We start from the raw sequence: 22,968 nt of genomic DNA, 5'->3' as shown, positions 1-22,968 counted from the left end.
GTGAATTGGGTGAGCTAAATTGTCCGTAGTGTATGTGTGTGAATGAGTGTGTATGGGTGTTTCCCAGTGATGGGTTGCAGCTGGAAGGGCATCCGCTGCGTAAAACATATGCTGGATAAGTTGGCGGTTCATTCCACTGTGGTGACCTCAGATTAATAAAGGGACTAAGCCGAAAAGAAAATCATGAATGAATGAATTTTTATTTAAAATTTTAATTGTCTTTCCTCTAATATGAACCCCCCTAGTTTTAATGCTGAATGTTTTGTTCTTGATTTGTTACTTGTTACCTCTACAAGATTTTATATTCTATGTTTAGTAAAAAATAAGACAGTGCACTTAATTGAGCTGGTGACGTCACAGTGAAAAGTATGGTTAATTTTCAGGCCCCTGGGTGGATAGATGTGGGAAAGGAACTTTACTACATGGGGAATTCATTCATTCATGATTTTCTTTTCGGCTTAGTCCCTTTATAATCTGTGGTCGCCACAGCGAAATGAACCGCCAACTTATCCAGCATATGTTTTAAGCAGCGGATGCCCTTCCAGCTGCAACCCATCACCTGTAAGCACCCATACACACTCATTCACACACACTCATACTCACTGCCAATTTAGTTTATTCAATTCACCTATAGCACATGTCTTTGGACCGTGGGGGAAACCGGAGCACCCAGAGGAAACCCACGTGAACACGGGACAAACATGGAAACTCCACACAGAAATGCCAACTGACCCAGCCGAGGCTTAAACCAGCGACCTTCTTGCTGTGAGGTGACAACGCTTCCCTGCCCTACATGGGAAATAAAACTATAAAAATATGCACATCTAAGACACATATTTATTATTAATAAATTATAACATGTGAACTCCTTTTTACAGACTTTAATCATACGTTAGAAGTCAAGTCAATATCATAAGCAAAGTGTTGAACGTGAAAATAGTACACAGTCTGTCATCACAGTCACAGTTCGCAGTCAGTGAAAAGGACCCAGCTATAATTTATTTTTAAAAGAGTCCATATGGTAGGTTATTGTTTTGTTTAATTCATTCATTTTCTTTTCGGCTTAGTCCCTTTATTCATTCACCAAAGCTGAATGAACCGCCAACTTATCCAGCATATGTTTTACGCAGCGGATACCCTTCCAACACAGGGAAACACCCATACACACTCATTCACACACATACAATGGTCAATTTAGCTTATTCAATTCAACTATACTGCATTTCTTTGGACTGTGGGGGAAACCGGAGCACTCGGAGGAAACCCACGTAAGCATGAGGAAAACATGCAAACTCCACACTGAAATGCTAACTGACTCAGCCGGGAATCGAACCAGCGACCTTCTTGCTGTGAGGCGATTGTGCCGCTCACTGCACCACCGTGACGCACTGTTTTGATAAATTTATTATATCATTTGAAACACTGCACTTTGTGTTTTTATGCAATATCAATCCATTTCCATGTTTAAAAGTCAGCGAAACACTAATTTCATCAAATCTGAATAATATTTTTGCTTCATACTAACTTGCACTTCCTAACAGGATAATTGTAGTTAAATTGTAGTTACCTAAAAGTGACTCCACCATTTATTATATAAAATAAGAGATTTCAATGATATATAAAGTATTTTATGTCACTGTACTTTGTGTGATAATAGACTGAAAAAATTCTGCAAAATTTTAGCAAACAATTTATATGTGTTGATTTTAAACAAACAAATTACATTTAGTAATGTTTAGCTTAATTTGTTTGTTTAAATTCAGCCTAAATAAATTGTTTGCAACCACTTAACTTAAAAAAGAGAGTAAATCCAAATAATCATCTTTGAATATTTATTTTTCACATTTTTTGGCATAATATTTCCTCATTTTAATGTAATAAAAACACTCATTTTCTGAAATGGGAATAAAAAGTTATAATTTTAATGTCTGTTCACAGTTCAGTTCACCCAATTTTGCCAAATTACACTTCTGAACAGGATAAGTATATAGTTGTTAAACCAAAACAAACAGTTGTAATAAAACAATTAAATCAATGAATCTTTTTATTTTGGATTAGAAGATTGTCATTAGCTCTTTGCATTTTGGACAAAAAATGCTCAAACACATAAATTAAAAATCCAGCGAACAGTCCCATTTTCATGTCATCTCTTGTTTTTTCCACAGCACTTATATTATATTTTCCATAGCTTTTTATATTTATATAGATATTTTTATTAATATATTTTATACAACAATATTTTAACATGGTGGCTCAGTGGTTAGCACTGTTGCCTCACAGCAAGAGGGTCACTGGTTCAAGTCCTGGTTGAGTCAGTTGGTATTACTGTGTGGAGTTTGCATGTTCACTCCGTGTTCGCATGGGTTTCCTCTGGGTGCTCCACTTTCCTCCACAGTCCAAAAACATGCGCTATAGGTGAATTGGGTTGTGGCTAGAAGGGCATCCGCTTTGTAAAACCTATGCTGGATAAGTTGGCGGTTCATTCCGCTGTGGCGACCTTTGATGAATAAAGGGACTAAGGGACTAAAATTAATGAATAAATGACAACACAAAGCAAATAAATGAATTCAATAACCTCAATAACCTCAAGAATATGATAGCATGAAGTACAGTTACCTGGAACTGCGTCTGATGCTGTAAAACATGTAAAACAACATACCAAAGCAGACATTTCCTCTCTGTCCATTTCTGTTAACATTAACAACAGGCAAACAAACATAAACACATGCCAACGTAACATTTCAGATTAAGATCTAAGCAATGAAAAGAATGTGCAAAGTATTTCCTGCTTAAGGCTGAGGGTATATAATGGAGAGAATGAAAGCATTTCTTCTTTTTGTTTTGTATTCAAAGAGTCAGTGAATGAATATGTGTTGTTCTAACCCAATGGTCTATCCCCTAAATATGTAAATACGTATGATGGGTGTGATATGCTGACATCACACAGTCTCTAGTGGATTGCTTCATATAGGTGTGGCTAAAACTGTCAGCTGTTTATGAGAAATCATATGGGGACAAACTAAAACCAGTCAATGTGACTGCAGCTGAAAAAGCAGAAGAATGGAAGACCTGGTAAGTTGTGAACATTACTTCTTAAAATTTCAACAAATCTTGATATTAAATGATAGGAAATGTAGACCTCTTGAAGATTATGCTCAGTAACATTGTAAAGTGACCGTCTAAGGCTTTAAGACTTATCTAAACACAACAGACTGTTAACTGATATGCAACAAGGCTTAGTAAATAAATTTTGTCCTGGAGTTAACGATGTTTAGTATTTTACGTTACTACATGTTACCAGAAAGTTCTTGATCTGTGTTTTCTTAGAATATATTAAAAATAGTCCATGACAAATGTTGCAATTAAAGAGATAGTTCCACCAGAAATGATACTATACACAATATTTACTTCCTCAAGTATTTCCAAACCATTGTTAGGTCCGTTCTTCTGTTAAACACGAATGAAGATATTTTGAAACCAAATGATTTTGTAATCAATATTTTGTAAATGACTTCTATAGAAGTAAATAAAAGTGCAAATACTATTGAAATCAATGGCTAAAGTTTTCCAGAAAAGGAACCAGAAAAGGGTAAATGTTGACAGAATTAAAATTTTATGGTGAAATATCCCTTTAATAGGTAAACCACAAATTTACACAATGAATATTATGAATATTATGAAATCTTATGGTTTTCAAAGGCATTACAAAGCAAAAGAAAAAAACTTTTAAAGACGTTTAAAGTTGATTTTGATCAGCATGTAAATGTATGACTTTTCAGGCTCTCTATGAAAATGTTCTTTTAATGGAATTAATAAAGTAATAATGTTGGGCTAATATTATAAAGTGAGAGTATGTTTTTAAAAACGTGATAATTAAGTGTGCAGCACATTTTGTACACATTACATTATGTAACCATTCATAACTCATTGAGAAGTGAGTTGTAGCTACTGGACAAAGTTCAGATCACAAGCAGAAACTCATTCAGATAATGTGAAAGTACACTGTAAACACGATTTTCTATAGTGATTGTAAATAATGATGATCAGAGCACAGTTGTGTTCTCTTTTCTCTTCTAAAATGTAACTTTATAAATTGAATTCAGTGTGTTACTTGTGAATTCTCTGTAATTATTTGTGAAATTTACTTGAAACAGACTTTCACTTCCACCAGTTTGGTTTGGCTGAAACTCAAAAAGGACCAAAAGCATAAATCCTAAATAAAATAAAATAAATAAAAAACAGCTCATGATGTCCACAAGAAAAGCCTCGTACAAGTCATGATGTTGTCCAGATAAAGTCATGAGAAATTTCTATGCAGCAGATTGTGTGTGTGTGCAGAGGATTCTTTTCACGATTCGCCACTTTCTAAAACTCCCCTAAAATTTACAGGGTAATTACAAAAGTTTCTCAGTACTATATGACGAATTGCACACTCAATAACAGCATCTTGATGAAATCAAGTATAAACAAAACTGGTTCATTTAGTTTTCTTTTAGTCAACTGAATAAATAATAAATAAAAGAACAGTTAATCTCACAACTTGTTTGTAACTGACCTTATTCTTACAACAGGTATAAGGAGAAAATCTTCATTACTCAAATAGATTGTGTTAATTGGTTAATAACTAACTCGTGTCAGTTGGATATTTTCTTGTATAGGAGTTTACAAACATACAGATAAATATGATAAAAACGCCAATATGTACAAACCCCATATTTAACACAACAGTATGATTCCTCCATATCTGATAAATAATTCACCATTTTTAACCCTCTACAGCACAGCGTTTCCCTCAGGGAAACGTTTTCTGAGTGGCTCGTGCTAAGAACGTTTTCTTATGTTTATGTTTTCTTAAAATGTTAGAAAAAGTATCAATAAAACATCTGTGTAGGATCAAATAAGCTGCAGCCGGTGATCAACGAGAATAGCAGAGCGCAGGTGGGGCGGAGTTGAAAACGGAGCCGTCAAGCCGGACACTTCGGGGTTCAAAGTTGCGGCAGTGATGATGACCGATCACATGGCGTCATCATAATTTTTAAATTATTTTTATTTATGACATCAAAAGATTTACAAATAAAACAGAATACAGTCTCTACAAACTATAGTTCATTTTTAAACAAAAAGGGGATTATGATTTAAATATATTACGCATGAGAGAAATTCAATTCAATTCAATTCACCTTTATTTGTATAGCGCTTATACAATGTAGATTGTGTCAAAGCAGCTTCACATAAAAGGTCACAGTAAATAGGAACAGTGTAGTTCAGTTTGTAGTGTTTAAGTTCAGTTCAGTTGAGCTCAGTTCAGTGTGGATTAATAATCACTACTGAGAGTCCAAATATTGAAGGGCAAATCCAACGATGCGCAGCTCTACAGATCCCGAACCATGCAAGCCAGAGGCGACAGCGGAGAGGGAAAAAAAACTTCACTAATGGCGGAAGTGAAGAAAAAAAACCTTGAGAGAAACCAGGCTCAGTTGGGCACGATCATTTTAATTTCTCCGCTGGCCAAACGTCTTGTACAGAGCTGCAGTCTCAGCGGCGGAGGCTGGAAGCTGGCCTCAGCGAAGACTCGTCTGTCTCTGGAGCGTCACAGGAATCAGTCTCATGTTCTCCACTCCTCCATGACCACCACAGTAGCTGCTCAGGATTCGGCCTGGTCCAGGATATGGAAACCTTGGGATCATCTCGTCGTTGGTCTTGGATCGAATCAGTGACTCTGCATAGTCTGAGGGCCTCGAGATGAGTATCCCCAGGTGGAAATAGAGAATAAAGAAAATAATTAGCGTAGCTGATGTTCACAGTGTATATCAACAAGATGCATAACCTGTGTGGAAGCCCCCTAAGTGGTGCACTAAGTGTATGCTTTACTGAACAGATAGGTCTTTAATCTAGTTTTGAATTGGGAGAGTGTGTCTGAGCCTCGGACGTTATCAGGAAGGCTATTCCAGAGTTTAGGAGCTATAAATGACAAGGCTTGACCTCCTTTACTCGACTTTGCTATTCTAGGTACTACCAGAAGCCCTGAGTTTTGAGACCTTAAAGAGCGAGTTGGATTGTAGCGAGACAGAAGGTTGGTTAGATAAACAGGAGCTAGATTATTTAAAGCTTTATACGTAAGAAGCAATATTTTAAATTCAATACGAAACTTAACAGGCAGCCAGTGTAAGGAGGATAAAATTGGTGTGATGTGATCAAATTTTCTAGAGCTGGTAAGAACTCTGGCAGCTGCATTTTGTACTAATTGAAGTTTGTTAATAGAGGATGCTGGGCAGCCAGCAAACAGAGCATTACAGTAGTCCAGCCTAGAAGTAATAAAAGCATGGACTAGCTTTTCTGCATCTGAGATGGATAGCATACTTCGTAACTTAGCGATATTTCTCAGATGAAAGAAAGCAGTTTTTGTGATATGGGATATATGGTTTTCAAAAGTTAATTTGCTGTCTAATATGACACCCAGATCTTTTATAGTAGAGCTATCGCTAACTTTGTATCCCTCTAATTGTAGGTCGAGTTGTGAGATCTGCTGTGTACAGGATTTAGGCCCAATAAGTAATAATTCTGTTTTGTCTGAGTTTAAGAGAAGATAATTGTTGGTCATCCAGTCTTTAACATCTTTAATACACTCAGTTAGCTTGGACAGTTTTGACGTCTCGTCAGGTTTAGTTGAAATATATAATTGAGTATCATCTGCGTAGCAGTGAAAGCTGATCCCATGTCTTCTAATAATGTCTCCAAGGGGTAGCATGTATATTGTAAACAGCAAAGGGCCTAAAACTGATCCTTGAGGCACCCCGTATTTTACTGGGCTGATTTGTGAAGGCTGTCCATTAATATTCACAAACTGGTAACAGTCAGATAAGTATGACTTAAACCATTGTAGGGCCTGTCCCTGGACACCTGTAGACTTTAAGCGATTAATGAGGGTACCAAATGCCGCACTAAGATCGAGTAGAACTAATAGCGAGATGCACCCTTGGTCAGCAGCTAAGAGTAAATCGTTGGTTATTTTCACTAATGCAGTTTCTGTACTGTGATGAGCTCTGAAACCTGACTGAAACACTTCAAAAACATTGTTCGTCTGCAGAAAGGAGCATAATTGAACAGAAACAACTTTTTCTAGTATTTTAGATATAAATGGAATATTTGAAATAGGCCTATAATTAGCTAAGTTGCTGGGGTCCAGTTGTGGTTTCTTAATAATAGGTTTAATAACAGCTAACTTGTAAGGATTTGGAACATGGCCTAAAGATAATGAAGAGTTGATAATGTTAAGAAGAGGTTCTCCTATAACAGGTAGCAATTCTTTCAGTAACTTTGTTGGAATTGGGTCCAATATACACGTAGCTGATTTAGAGCTATTTATAATTTTGTCTAGCTCTTCCTGTTCTATGATTTTAAAGCACTGTAGGTTATTTAGATTCAGTGGCGTGTTTACTGGATCTGAAGTATAAGGCGGTGCAGAAAGTTTAATTTCTCCTATTTTCTGTCTAAAGCCTTCTATTTTATCACTGAAAAAATTCATGAAGTCATCACTACTAATTTGCGGTGGAACGTTTTGTTCCAAAGATGACCGATTATTTGTTAATTTAGCAATGGTGTTAAATAAGAATCTAGGATTGTTATGATTATTTTCTATCAGTTTGCGGAGGTGCTCAGCCCTGGCAGATTTTAAAGCCCTCCTATAGCTGGACATACTGTCTTTGTATGCAATTCTAAAGACTTCTAAATTAGTTTTTTTCCATTTACGTTCCAGGGCACGGGTTGCTGTTTTAATACGACTATTATACCATGGTGTAGTTTTATTCTCTCTAGCCTTTTTTAGTTTGATGGGTGCCACGGTATTTAGAGTGTTAGTAAAGATGGCATCCATACTGCTGGTTACTAATAAGGGGGAAATAAGGGGAAACGAGAGGGTAATGTACACAAAAACGAACAGGCCTATTAAATACAAAGCAATAAGAACAAATTCAAGGAGTTTAAACATTACTCTAGGCTAATACGTCTTGTTTGAATATGCTAAAAAGGGGTTTATATTTATTTACATTTATAGATATAAAATTTTCAATATGTATTAATGTAAAACCCAAAACAAACGGTTTTAATTAAGTCTTAAACTATGATTAAGATTATTTTGGATAATGAACGCATTTTCAAAAAAGCACTTTAATCCAAAAACATTGAACAAATGGACATTCCTAAAACAGCTACACTTTAAGTAGAAGTTTCCTAGAAAGACCAGGTATAAACGGCTAGAGTGGAAATAAAATTTATATATTTTATATACATAAAAATCATTTCATAATTATTTAATAAAATATCTATTTAACTTAATTTGTTAAGAAACCTTAAGGGTGGCAGGATCAATGATGATAATTATTTTATTTAAAGTCTGTAAGACTTATTTTAGTTAATATTTAGGTTATTTACTAAAATATATATTTTAAATCATTAATGGAGCTGAATGCAGTAAAAAGTCTGTATAAAAAGGTAGAAAATAAACCTGTGCAAACAAGCTAGCCTTTATAACCAGATTATTTAACAAAAAAAAATGATTACTGCAGTAAAATATTAGTCTTTTAATAAGCCTGATGTGTACAAGATAGAGATGGTATGAAAATTGAATTGTTTGTTTTGAAATTTGTGAATGGAATTTGTCCAATAATAAACCCGAAACACACGTGATTGGTGTCATGCAGTGAACTCGGCAAATCGTGTAATATCGGTGTCATCATCAGAGCTCATGCAGTCGCTCTTATCTTGGAGCGCTGTCGTAGTACTTTGATGCCACATGTGACAGTCACAATCAGGCACAGCATCAATCTGGACAAAGTTTCTAACCAGCATGCACTGCTTTAAAACAGATTTCGATTGATCTGCGCAGCGCTGCATGAACTCAAACGCACCTACTATCTAGCACCGTTTGAAGGTGGGACTTCATTTACTCATGGTGACAGGAGCACATTTAAAGTAACATAAACTGTACAAAAAGTGTGTGTATTTGTGGAGTTGAAGAGAAGCCTTTTGTCAGGTTTTTTTTTTTTATAGTTTATAGTTAAACTACACCAGAATGTTTGAAAGTGAATTGAGAGCCATCCTTTCCAGTAATCTTTTCAGGCGTTTGTTTGTTTGGTGTACATCAGGATTTAGGCAGCAGTATTCACACTTATTCAAACAAACCAAACTAACAAAGCAATCACAGTTAGTCTCATTTGATCCAAACCCATCAAGTGTAAACACTCTTAAAGGACTGAGATAATACAAAATCTATTTATTACAAAAATTCAGATCATTCATCGAAGATAGTATTTCAAGGGTTTAAGTGCCATCTAAAATGTCCATAGAAAATGAGCATTATTCTCATCCTCGTTTGTTTTTGTTGAGTTATTTCACTTGGAAGACCATGAAAAGAATTTATTTGCCATGAAAGTGAAATTATTGAACCTACTCACAGGGGCCTGATATAAATGATACCTTTTGAAGAAAATTTCAGATGGCATTTAGAGGTTTTTGCATGTGAACTCTTCATTTGTTCATTATTCTTACTATACAATCTTAATCAAACATATTGTGTTACTTGTTAATAATTAGCTTCAGTCAGTGTCAGTGCCATCATTTTGTTTATATAGAGGTTTGCAAACATCCAAATAAACCTATTAAAACAACTCACTATTTTATAGAGCAGGGGTGACCAACCCTGTTCCTGGAAATCTACCTTCCTGCAGATTTTAGCTGCAACCCATATCAAACACACCTGCCTGTAATTATCATGTGCTGTTCAGGTCCTAATTAATGGGTTCAGGTGTGTTTGATCAAAGTTGGAGCTGAAATCTGCAGGAAGGTAGATCTCCAGGAACAGGGTTGTGGACCGCTGTTATAGAGTGTATAGTTTATATATGGTATAACATTGTTGGCGAGTAAAACGATGGTTAATTTTCATGATGTTTAGCTGAATGTTTGCAATCATCTAAAATAATGCCACAGTAACTTACTGCAGCTATTAATTAACAAATAACACAATCTATTTGTTTAAAAATATTTGTAGAATCTGAAGATATTGTGAATTGATGAGTTGAATTATTGCAATAGTACATTGAAAAAAGTGATTTGTTGGATTTGCACAAAAAGGTAACTGGTTGCTTACAGTTTATAGGGGCTCAATTACAAAACAAACTAATTAAATTTAGTAATGTTCAACATAATTTTATAGGTGGGCATAGATGAATTTTTCAGAATATGTGTCCTACCCAAATAATGACTAAATATAAGTCTTTGTGAACGGGTTTCTCGAGCCAGATGGTGCATTAGACCAGGGGCTCATCTCCTGTTTCCAAAATGCTTCACAAACTGCTTGAGAAACTGTTCTACTATGAAAATTGGTGATGAAACTGAATTATGTTCAATAAGATGTACTTGTGTTTACAAACTGTTTATTCAGTTAAACATGAATTTTGAACTGTAGGCCTACATAATCCGACTGAAGTCATAACTGAACTAAACAGAAAGGGAATTAAGACATGTGGAGTATCCATATTTTCCAACAAGATGCACACACGTGGCTGTCAGTAAAGGACCGGAAGTTTTTTCTTTTGTGCATTATTAAATTCCATAACACTCTCACCAATCCTTACTCCTTATTTGCGTCTAATAGGCTACCACAGTTTGTCACGGGGGCATGAATGAAATGTTCATGGGGGAAAGTACAACTGCCCAACTGCAGTTAATGTCACCCAAAATTACAGGAAACTCTTACATGAAAGCACTTCACATAAACACATATTGTCTATTAAGGCAAATAATTAGATTACAGATGTCCATAAGCGTAGTCAGTAGTGTCTTTGAAGTAAGTGAAAGATCCAGAAGGGCATCCTGCTGATTTGATTCAGAAGGGCACTTTTTTGTTAGACAGCTCATCGGTTTGACTTTCATTCACCGTCATTCATTTTAAAAAGCACCCGATCCATTTCCTTTTTATATGTTTTACTTGAACGCATAAACTCTACAGGTGCCTGACAGTTAGCTGTGGAACTAACGTTAATCAGATTCACTCTAGTGAACTGCATCCATGTTAGCATGTCAGGTTTGATGTGATAATTTCACAGTAGGAACACACAAAGGTTCGAAGACTCGTTCTCGCCTCCTACAGTGCAATTCGGCCAGGTGTACATCCACGCTAAAATATCAAGGGAAAAGTCATCATAGCTTGCGTAGAATAGACCCAGCTCCCAACCCAACTTTGAGAATAGATTAATGGCGATATATTTTTTTATCGCCCGATAAGAGTCTCGCGTCAATGCAGCATGTTAAAGCCGATAACGTCCCACCACTACTTAATTTATGTGTTTTAAATTCAGCTCATATAAATTGTTTGCAACTTGCCCTAATTTTTTTTATTTTGTAAATCCAATGAATCATTTTTTCAGCATATTTGATCAGATCTGTGAACCATTTTGCAATGTACTGATGACTGATTGTTGTCTCTTGTCATTTTTTTACAGGTTACCAGTTTTACCAGGTTATCAAAAACATGAAGAGAATGAACAAAGCGGCTTTTTCCATCAACAGGAAGCAAGCGTCTGTTTACATTTTTAGCCTTAACAGGCACAATTCTCCATCAGTGTTCTTCAAATGCCATAAATCACAACCATGACAGCTTTTGGAGAGGGATTTCGGTGGCTGTGCACCCTTTTTGGATTCATTTTTTATTTAGGAGACATTGGTTCCGACATTTTGTTATCCGTGCAGTATTTTAGAAGTGGACATGTCACATGGGCTGCACTGACTCTGACGTTTGTTCTGGTCGCATCTGTGACCGTACAGACATTTAGCTATGCGTGGTTCAAAGACGACAACAAGGAGAGTCAAAAAAATGTCAAGTGTAATCCCACTTGCTGTCTGATCGGGATACATTTACTGCAGATTGGCATTTGCTCAAGGTAACATCATGCTAATGTATAGATTAAATCAATTTAATTTAATTTAGAATGGATCTAATTTTTGACAATGCTTTACAATATATATATTATTTATGCATATTTTTATTGAATTTGTTTTATTTACAGTTAGGTCCATAAATATTTGGACATCGACACAATTCTAACATTCTTGACTCTATACACCAACAAAATGGATTTCAAATTAAACTTTAACTGCTTTAACTGCAGTCTGTCAGCTTTAAATTGAGGGTATTTACATCCAAATCAGGTGAACGCTGTAGGAATTAAACAGATTGCATATGTGCCTCCCGGTTGTTAAGGGTCCAAAAGTATTTGGACAGAATAATAATCAGAAATCAAACTTTCACTTTTTAATACTTGGTTGCAAATCCTTTGCAGTCAATTACAGCCTGAAGTCTAAAACACAAAGACACCGTCAGGCGCTGGGTTTCATTACTGGTGATGCTCTGCCACGCCTCTTCAGTTCCTGCTTGTTCTTGGGGCATTTTCCCTTCAGTTTTGTCTTCAGCAAATGAAATGTAAGCTTAGTTGGATTCAGGCCAGGTGATTGACTCGCGCCACGCAGCGACATGCAGTGCCATGCACTTTAGAATTTAAAATGCACACCAGCGCCCAGCTACGACTCAGGACACTGTTCATATTTCTGCTGCACCACAGAGCACCATCACCAAAGTTTCCTTTTAATCAGCATTCGAATGTGCGCATCTGGTGTGCGATACTTTCAACTGTTATATGCACGCCGGGTCGCGGCACTGAGCGACGCATCCGGTGAGTGACGTCCTTCACATTCCACTTCTTTCCCTTCAAAAACTCTTTGGTTGCTTTTGCAGTATGCTTTGGCTTATTCTCCATCTGCACTGTGAATGCCGTTCAATGAGCTCTGAAGTATTTGGCTTAATATCAGGAGAAAATATTGCCTGAAACACTTCAGAATTCATCCTGCTGCTTTTGTCAGCTGTCACATCATCAATAAATACAAGGGAAGCAGTTAGTTTGACAGCCATACATGCCCACGCCATGTCACTACTAACACCATGTTTCACTGCTTAGGATCATGAGCAATTCCTTTCCTTTTCTGATCTCTTCTCTTCCCATCACTCTGATACAAGTTGATCATGATCTCATCTGTCCATAGGTTGTTTAAGCACTGTGGAGGCTTTTTTAGAACTCTAATCTGGCCTTCCTGTTTTTGAGGTTCACCAATGGTTTACATCTTGTGGTAAACCTTCTGTATTCACTCTGGGGTAGTCTTCTCTTGATTGTTCACTCTAACACACATACACCTACCCTCCTGGAGTGTGTTCTTGATCTGGCCAACTGTTGTGAAGGATGTTTTCTGGATGTTTTTCGTGGTCCTCTTGGTCTTTTTTCATAACAATCCTAGATTCTTATTTAACACCATTGCTAAATGAACAAATAATCTGTCATCTTTGGAACAAAACATTCCACCGCAAATTAGTAGTGATGACTTCATGAATTTTTTCAGTGATAAAATAGAAGGCTTTAGACAGAAAATAGGAGATATTAAACTTTCTGCACCGCCTTATACTTCAGATCCAGTAAACATCCCACCGAATCAAAATAACCTACAGTGCTTCAAAATCATAGAACAGGAAGAGCTAGATAAAATTATAAATAGTTCTAAACGAGCTACGTGTATGTTGGATCCAATTCCAACAAAATTACTGAAAGAATTGCTACTTGTTATAGGAGAACCTCTTAACGTTATCAACTCTTCTTTATCTTTAGGCCATGTTCCAAATCCTTACAAGTTAGCTGTTATTAAACCTATTATTAAGAAACCACAACTGGACCCCAGCAACTTAGCTAATTATAGGCCTATTTCAAATCTTCCATTTATGTCTAAAATACTAGAAAAAGTTGTTTCTGCTCAATTATGCTCCTTTCTGCAGACGAGCAATGTTTTTGAAGTGTTTCAGTCAGGTTTCAGAGCTCATCACAGTACAGAAACTGCATTAGTGAAAATAACCAACGATTTACTCCTAGCTGCTGACCAAGGGTGCATCTCGCTATTAGTTTTACTCGATCTTAGTGCGGCATTTGACACCATTGACCACAGTATCCTCATAAATCGCTTAAAGTCTACAGGTGTCCAGGGACAGGCTCTACAATGGTTTAAGTCATACTTAGCTGACCGTTACCAGTTTGTGAATATTAATGGATAACCTTTACAAGTCAGCCCAGTAAAGTACGGGGTGCCTCAAGGATCAGTTTTAGGCCCTTTGCTGTTTACAATATACATGCTACCCCTGGGAGACATTATTAGAAGACATGGGATCAGCTTTCACTGCTATGCAGATGATACTCAATTATATATTTCAACTAAACCTGACGAGATGTCTAAACTGTCCAAGCTAACTGAGTGTATTAAAGATGTTAAAGACTGGTCGACCAACAATTATCTTCTCTTAAACTCAGACAAAACAGAATTATTACTTATTGGGCCTAAATCCTGTACACAGCAGATCTCACAACTCGACCTACAATTAGAGGGATACAAAGTTAGCGTTAGCTCTACTATAAAAGATCTGGGTGTCATATTAGACAGCAATTTAACTTTTGAAAATCATACATCCCATGTCACAAAAACTGCTTTCTTTCATCTGAGAAATATTGCTAAGTTACGAAGTATGCTATCCATCTCAGATGCAGAAAAGCTAGTCCATGCTTTTATGACTTCTAGGCTGGACTACTGTAATGCATTGTTTGCTGGCTGCCCAGCATCCTCTATTAACAAACTTCAATTAGTACAAAATGCAGCTGCCAGAGATTTTTCCAGGTCTAGAAAATTTGATCACATCACCCCAATTTTATTCTCCTTACACTTGCTGCCTGTTAAGTTTCCTATTGAATTTAAAATATTGCTTCTTACATATAAAGCTTTAAATAATCTAGCTCCTGTTTATCTAACCAATCTTCTGTCTCGCTACAATCCAACTCGCTCTTTAAGATCTCAAAACTCAGGGCTTCTGGTAGTACCCAGAATAGCTAAGTCGAGTAAAGGAGGTCGAGCCTTCTCAATTATAGCTCCTAAACTCTGGAATAGCCTTCCTGATAACGTCCGAGGCTCGGACACACTCTCCCAATTCAAAACTAGATTAAAGACCTATCTGTTTAGTAAAGCATACACTCAATTCACCACTTAGCGGGTTCCGACACAGGTTCTGCATCTTGTTTATATACACTATGAACAGCAGCTACGCTAATTATTCTCTTTATTCTCCATTTCCACCTGGGGATACTCTTCCCGAGGCCCTCAGACTATGCAGAGTCACTGATTCGATCCAAGACCAACGACGAGATGATCCCAAGGTTTCCATATCCTGGACCAGGCCGTATCCTGAGCAGCTACTGTGGGGGTCATGGAGGAGTGGAACATGAGACTGATTCCTGTGACACTCCAGAGACAGACGAGTCTTCGCTGAGGCCAGCTTCCAGCCTCCACCGCTGGACTGCAGCTCTGCACAAGACGTTTGGCCAGCGGAGAAATTAAAATGGTCGTACCCAACTGAGTCTGGTTTCTCTCAAGGTTTTTTTCTTCACTTTCGCTAGTTAGTGAAGTTTTTTTTCCCTCTCCGCTGTCGCCACTGGCTTGCATGGTTCAGGATCTGTAGAGCTGCGCATCGTTGGATTTGCTCTTCAGTGTTTGGACTCTCAGTAGTGATTTAAACCACACTGAACTGAGCTAAACTGAACTGAATTTAAACACTAAAACTGAACTACACTGTTCCAATTTACTATGACCTTTTATGTGAAGCTACTTTGACACAATCTACATTGTATAAGCGCTATACAAATAAAGGTGAATTGAATTGAATTGAATTTTTGGTGTTGATGAGCTCACTGGTGCCTTCTTTCTTTTTAAGAATGTTCCAAACAGTTGTTTTGGCCATGCCTAAAGTTTTTGCTATCTCTCTGATGGGGTTTTTTTTTTCAGCCTGATGAATGCTTGCTTGACTGGTAGTGACAGCTCTCTGGATCTCATCTTGAGAGTTGACAGTAACAGATTCCAAATACAAATAGCACACTTGAAATGAACTCTGGACCTTTTGTCCGCTGTTTGCAATTGGGATAATGAGGGAATAACACACACCTGGCCATGGAACAGCTTAGAAGCCAATTTTCCAATTACTTTTGGACCTTTAACAAGTGGGAGGCACATATGCAAGTTGTAATTCCTACACGGCTCACCTAATTTGTATGTATTTACCCTCAAATTAAAGCTGACAGTCTGCTGTTAAAGCACATCTTGTTCGTTTCATTTCAAGTCGATTGTGTTGGTGTATAGAGCTAAAAATGTTAGAATTGTATCTATGTTCAAATATTTATGGACCTAACTGTATATATTCAAAATGCTTTTATTTGCTTTCATTTAGCATACACTGTAAAATATAGTTGACTTAACTGACTTTACTTAAAAAAGTTAACCCGTTGCCTAAAAAATTATAAATCCTTACAATTAAGTTAAATCAACTTAAAAGTTCCAAGTTACAATGTTTTTAAGTTATCAATGTGTCATTTTTAAAATATAATTCTAAAAAATTGGCTTTTATTGTGAGAAATAAGAATTTTTTTGGCATGACTTATAAATTAACTAAATAAGCTGGAAGTTTAAAAAGTTGGTTAAATAAGCTGGAAGTAAATTGATATTGATTCACATATTATCATTTTTCTTCTCACAGATGCAAATATTTACAAATTAAGTTCACACTTTTGTCTATCTGCCACTTTAAGGTATCTCCAATTCCTAAAGAAGAAATTTAAAGCCCTTTGTTCACGTCAGATGGATGATGAAGAGAAGAACTATGCCATTGGGCTGGCTGCAGATCTCAGCATGCTCCGTATGTTTGAGACGTTTCTGGAGAGCGTTCCTCAACTCACTCTGCAGACCTACATCATACTGGAGCACAACCATCGCTCCAATCTGCAATGTGAGTCCTGCAGGGATCTAATCATTCTAAGCACAAATACACAAAAGATAAAATGAAGAAATTATAAAATGTTACCTTTCAAAAGTTTGTACCATGACAGTTTTTTTTAAAAAAGAAATCAATACTTTTATTTAGCAAAAATGTATTGCAATCAGTTGATCTAAAATGTCATGTACAGTCTACAATGCTGAAAACTATTGGTTTACAGAGAATCCTCTCTTTGCTCTGGGCCCTTGTGCTTTGTTTCCACTAAAAGTCTATTTGTCACAAGAAGATGACAAGCTCTGTTTATGTTGATGTATATGTTTTGTTGCTTTGCGCCATCATTGTATCATTAAAGTGTCATATCATGGCGCATCCTGTTTTGTTGTTCTTTTGACTTGTTCCACGCACTGGTTGACGATACTCTTTAAACCAATAGCATTCAACAGTTAGTCTAGCTTCACCTTTGGGTACCATACTGTTGTGCTAGTTACACTTATGAAAGGTGCCCAAAAAGTGGTACTGTAAGATTGGCTATTTTAGTGTAAAAAAAGACCATTACACGCACTGTTTTTTTACTTCCCCATCCCCCATCCTACACCCATTTAGTGATAATGGAGGGCCACTGTCCTGCAGAGCTTGGCTCCAACCCTGAAAAACAACAACTGCCTGAATCAACAAGTGTGATTAGCTCTTAATGGTGTGTTTGATTAAGTTTGGAGCTAAGGTCTGCAGGGACACCTACCCTACAGTATCAACGTTCTCCACCCTTGTTTTAAATGATAATTGACTGGTTTCACAGACAGGGCTTAGACCGTGTTTACACTAATGCATTTTAGTTTTTGCTGTGGTTACACCTTCCATCCACACTACCCCAGAGTTTTCGACCCCCGAAAATGGAAACATTTTTATAATGCTGCAAAGGCCAAGTTTGTTTGTAAGTGGTGGTCAATGTGAACTCCACATTGTTATATAAGCTCCCTTATTCGTCAAGCCACTATCACATGACCATAATGACACTGCAATAAAATGTACACAAAAAGAAAAAATTTGTTCGCCTTGTGTCCATTTTAGCAGCCGTTGTGCAGTAAAACTTTGCATTTTACATTAGTGCAGCTGCCTACATTCACAAGTCCCTACTGTAAAAAAACTGCTTAAACCAGCCTAGGCTGGTTGGCTCATTTTAGCTGGTTGACCAGCCTGGTTTTAGAGGGGTTTTGGCCCTTTCCAGGCTAAAACCAGCCAACCAGCCTTGGCTGGTTTAAGGTGGAGTTTTCAGCAGGAGTGACAATCTTTTGTTAGAGCAGTTGACAAACGCTAACATTTCACATGATGTAAGCCCTATTCAGGACACTGGTTAGACAGTGGCTGCAATTCAGTCCAATTTTTTATTCCCTTCACTTACTAAGTGAAGTTTATTTATAAACTAATTTCAAGAGGATCACGTGCTTATGATTGCTTGCGGCTGGTCCCGTTTTATTTAATTAGTGATTCACCAATCAAATGATTCCTAAGCCACTATAAATACCCTAAGTTCCATATAACAGCCATCTTCATTTTGAAGAATTCCCTCTTCCACCCCTCCTCCTCCTCCTTTCCTAGATGGGTGGCAAGGTGACCCAGTGGTTAGAACTGTTGCCTCACCGCAAGAACGTCACTGGTTCTAGTCCTTACCAAGCCAGCTGATGTTTCTGTGCAGAGTTTACACGTTCTCCCCGTGCTCATGTGGGTTTCTCCTGGGTTCCCCGGTCTCCTCCCACCGTCCAAAAACATGAAACTCAGGTTAATTGACTAATCGACACCATAATCAGCATCATAGACATGCTCCTAGTAAGTAGTTATCTCTTAAGAGCAATCACTATCTGTTCATTAGCTACTACAGCAGAGCAGTTCTCGAGATCTACCTGAGGTCAAACTCCCCTCTCGCCTTGCAAACGGGAGGGAGCCTCGAGGCTCGAGGCTCGAGGATCTTATGAGCTTTATAATCAATCATCAGCTAAGTGTGAACTCTTGAAGTTCCCTCTGTCTCGTTCCCTTAGATGTACTTCATTGATTACATCACACAAGTGTTCACTACTGGTGGAGGATCTGAATGGGTTTAAATTGAGTGCCTTAAACCTTTGAGCACTTGGGAACTACACTGTTGTGATGTCACAATTGTGTTGCATTCTGGGACATATAGGCTCTGAGAGTATGTCGAGAGTATGTCCATGTAAGCTTCCCTCGTTCACTTAATGAATTGGAATGCACTTTAAAATGGCGGCGGGGATTTCCCAGAGGGAAAAAGTGAAGAGAAGTTTGAGAGTGCATGTATAAACGTGGACTGGAATGAAGCCAGAGAAGAATCAGTGTCTGGGGAGACATGTTAGTGAAGTAGCTGTTCTTGAAGTAGTTGTTGACTAGTAACCAAATTCAGTTTGAAGCATCATATGCCTGTTTATGCTTGAACGCACAAAACTTTTACTTAACGTAAAAAATGAAGACACCAAGTGTTGAAGTATTTAAGGTGTAATTTTGTCCCATTTTTCCAGCAAAGGTGGTCTTTGTTGTTGCATATTACACTTCAAAATGCGCCACACATTCTCTATTGTAGACATGTCAGGACTGCAGGCAGGCCAGTCAAGTACCTGTATCCTCTTCCTTTTAGTCCCTTGAAAAGAAAGCAACATATTGTGCTCCAAAATCTCTATGTATTTTTCAGCATTAATTGTACCATCACAGAAGTGCAAGTTGGACTTGTTGCTGGTAACAATCTGGATGAACCTTTTCTTCATTGGTTTGGAGCACACATTATCTGGTTCTCCCAAAAAATACCTGAAATATTGATTGACCACAGTACATTTCTACTGTGTGATGGTCCATCCCAGATATCTGTGAGCCCAGAGAAAATGACGGCGCTTTTGGACACTGTTAACATAGCGCTTCCTTCTGGCACAGTACAGTTTTAACTGGCATATGTGGATGTAACTATGTATTGTGGTACTTGACAAAGGTTTGCCAAACAAATCCCGAGCCTATGTGGTGAAATCACTTGTAGATGAAAAAATGATTCTTGATGCAGTGCCGTATGAGGGATCTGAAAACACGGTAGATCAGTTTAAGCTTGTGCCCTTGTCCTTTACGCACTGAAATTCCTCCAGATTCCTTGTATCTTTAAATTATGTTATAATTATGGAAAACGCGTTTAAGTGTTGAGTTTAAAAAACAAACAAACAAACAAACAAACAAACAAACAAACAAACAAACAAAAACATGAGCAACACATAAATAATGTTTGTTGTATTGTCTCCATTGAAATACAAGTTAAAGTAAATTTAGAATTCGCTTCTTTCCTTTTTTTATTTGAGTTTTCCATACTGTCCCAACCTTTTCTGATTTGGGGTTGTATCTGCTGCTCCCTCAACATAAAATACAAATTAACTTACACTAACTCTAACTTTACAGTTTACTTTATACTCTAATGAGAATAAGTTGTCATGTAGTTGCAATGTTACTTATAATCAACAAAATGTGTTAAAGGATTATCAAAATAAAGCGTTCTCAAAATATCTTGCATTTTTGTGTTGTTACACAATTACACTGATTGTAATTTTTTAAAAATCTATATATTTCAGACATCAGCATGGCCATGTCTTTCGTCACTATAGCCTGGTCAACTGTGGATTATCGACGCTGCTTACGGTCCTCTTTAGCGTATGCAAATGAAATGCCATCTGGAAGCCCAACAGCCATCTACCTGTTCTACAAAATCTTCACCATCACTCCTCGAATCCTCAGCCTGACGCTCTTCCTCATGCTCTCCTACTTCACCATTCCAGCAATAGCGCTTGTTTGGCTGGTGGGAACCACCTGGGCATTTTTGGAAGAGACTGATTTCTGCACTTCACGAGTCCTTGAATGGATCTATCGAGCCATAGTTGGATTTATTCTCATTTTTACCTTTTTTAACATTAGGGGACAGAACACTAAAGTCCCCATGACTGTGTATTACATATTCAGCGTAACTGAAAATCTTTCCGCACCCATATTGTTGGCTCTGCTTAAACCGGAGTCTGAAGGCACGGACTATTTCCTGCCCATAATACTTTTTATTTTATTTTCGAATTCAATAGGACTGATTTTTCTGGCAGTTTATTACAGCCGCCTTCATCCTCGTGTGCCTCCGGCCCAGATAGCAGATGAAATTGATGGAGCTCCTAGTCAGAATGAAAAAAAGACACGTTTGAAAAACTTTTTACAAATATAACAATCTTGCTCAGCAAAAGTCTACATTTGAATGGTCTAAATGCCAGTAGCACTCAATTTAACAATACAGTTTTGCATGTACATACTATACTATACATATCATAGTCATTATTTAAACTGGATAACCTCATGACTCCTGAACTTAACCTTAAAGCTATAGTTCACACCAAAATGAAAATTACCTCACCATTTACACTTCCTTGTGTGGTTTTAAACATTTATGTGTTTCTATATTCCATTGAACATGAAAGAAGTATAATGCTGGGTTATGGTACCTATCGACTTCCATAGTCATTTTTACCAATTCAAGTCAATGGATACCATCAACTAGCATTTTTCAAAATATCTTCTTTTGTGTTTAAACAAAAAATAGAGTCTCAAAAAGGTTTAAAACCACTTGAGGGAGAGTAAATGATGAGGTCATTTTCTTTATGGGTATCCCTTCAAGCCATGTAGTTATCTTATTTAACTCAGTACACTGCTAGTGCACGTTACATAAAATAATGTACAGCCAACATGTCTGAAAGCTGCTAAGGAAGGTATCTAATTTTACTCGTACGAAATGTTGATCTTTAGAGGTTTTATTGAACTTGTATATGAATAAGACTTCGGGTTATTTGATATGTTCCTAATATGTTCAGTTTGCACTCACACTGTGATCCTTTTGTCTAAAGCAGTGGTCACCAACCTTGTTCCTGGAGATCTACCTTCCTGCAAATTTCAGTTACAACCCTGAACAAACACACCTGTCTCTAATTATCAAGTGCTGCTCATAATTATATCCCACATAGCAAAATATCTCTGGCCCAGCTCTGGCCCACACAATCAGCTGTTGCTTGGCCCACATGCCGCAGTGAATTACAGTACATGACTGGACCTTAAAGACGGTGACACCTCTGCCAAACCAGGCCCATGTTTGGCCCACATGCTGTATGCCACTGCCAGATGAATGCCTGCTGTGCCAAATTTATGCCAAATCTGGGCCAGAATTCTTTGCTACCTGGGATGGTTTAGGTGTGTTTGAACAGGGTTGGAGCTGAATTCTGCTGGATAGTTCTCCAGGAACAAGGTTGGAAAAATTTCTCACTATTTACTTCATTTAGTGGTTATAAACTTTTATGAATTTCATTTTATTCCTCCCTAATTTAATGCAGAGGTCAACAGAGCACTAGAAAAGCAGTTCAAGGAGTTGCAGAGCCTGTTTTATTAAGTTATGATGAGCTATAAATACTATGTGTGTAAAGTGTGTAATTATGTATTTATTTTAAGCTTGATGCAGATCAATGCTGCGCCATGCTGTAGCAAGCCTAAGTTATGCTGCCCTAACATGATGCCGGAAATTACTTAAATGTGAATTGTATTTTATAAAATGCATGTAACTAGATAACAGAAGTTAGAGTAGGAAGTTGTTTAGTTTACCACAGGCGTATGGCTCCATGATACTTTGATAGTATGTTTTAAAATATAAACTTGAAATAATCTTTACAATACTTGTTTGATACCCCAAAAGGCTTGTGATTCCTCATGCGGGGTAACATGAATCAATAAGTTTCAAATATAAGATTTGATATTTGATATCTGAACATTATATTTATTAAAAAATGACACTTAATTGCTAAAAGGTTGCAGAATCCTGGGTAAGATCAAAACTATATTATGTACTTGTATTATGTATTATATGCTATACTATATTATGGCTACTGAATTGTTGTTGTTGTTGTTGTATTATAATATATTATTATTTGAAATAAATATATTAAGTTAAATGTATTATATTAATTTAAATGTTTTGGGGTCATATTTACTTTCTGTTAATTTGATCGAAAATACAG

General features: G+C 37.1%; 1 protein-coding gene across 1 annotated transcript; it reads left to right on the top strand.

Annotated features, from left to right (window-relative positions):
• Positions 1-2,854: 2,854 nt before the first annotated feature.
• Positions 2,855-22,534, top strand: xkr9 (XK, Kell blood group complex subunit-related family, member 9). Its single transcript, XM_056451146.1, has 4 exons — positions 2,855-3,072; positions 11,499-11,936; positions 16,713-16,909; positions 20,506-22,534. Exons 2-4 carry the CDS (start codon positions 11,647-11,649, stop codon positions 21,135-21,137), a joined length of 1,119 nt encoding a protein of 372 aa, XP_056307121.1. The 5' UTR covers positions 2,855-3,072; positions 11,499-11,646; the 3' UTR covers positions 21,138-22,534.
• The last annotated feature ends 434 nt before the right edge of the window (positions 22,535-22,968 follow it).

This window comes from Danio aesculapii, chromosome 24, assembly GCF_903798145.1.
Source record: "Danio aesculapii chromosome 24, fDanAes4.1, whole genome shotgun sequence".
Lineage (NCBI taxonomy): Eukaryota > Metazoa > Chordata > Actinopteri > Cypriniformes > Danionidae > Danio > Danio aesculapii.
The sequence above is the reverse complement of the archived record's forward strand: the minus strand, read 5'-3'. Positions and strand labels throughout refer to the sequence as shown.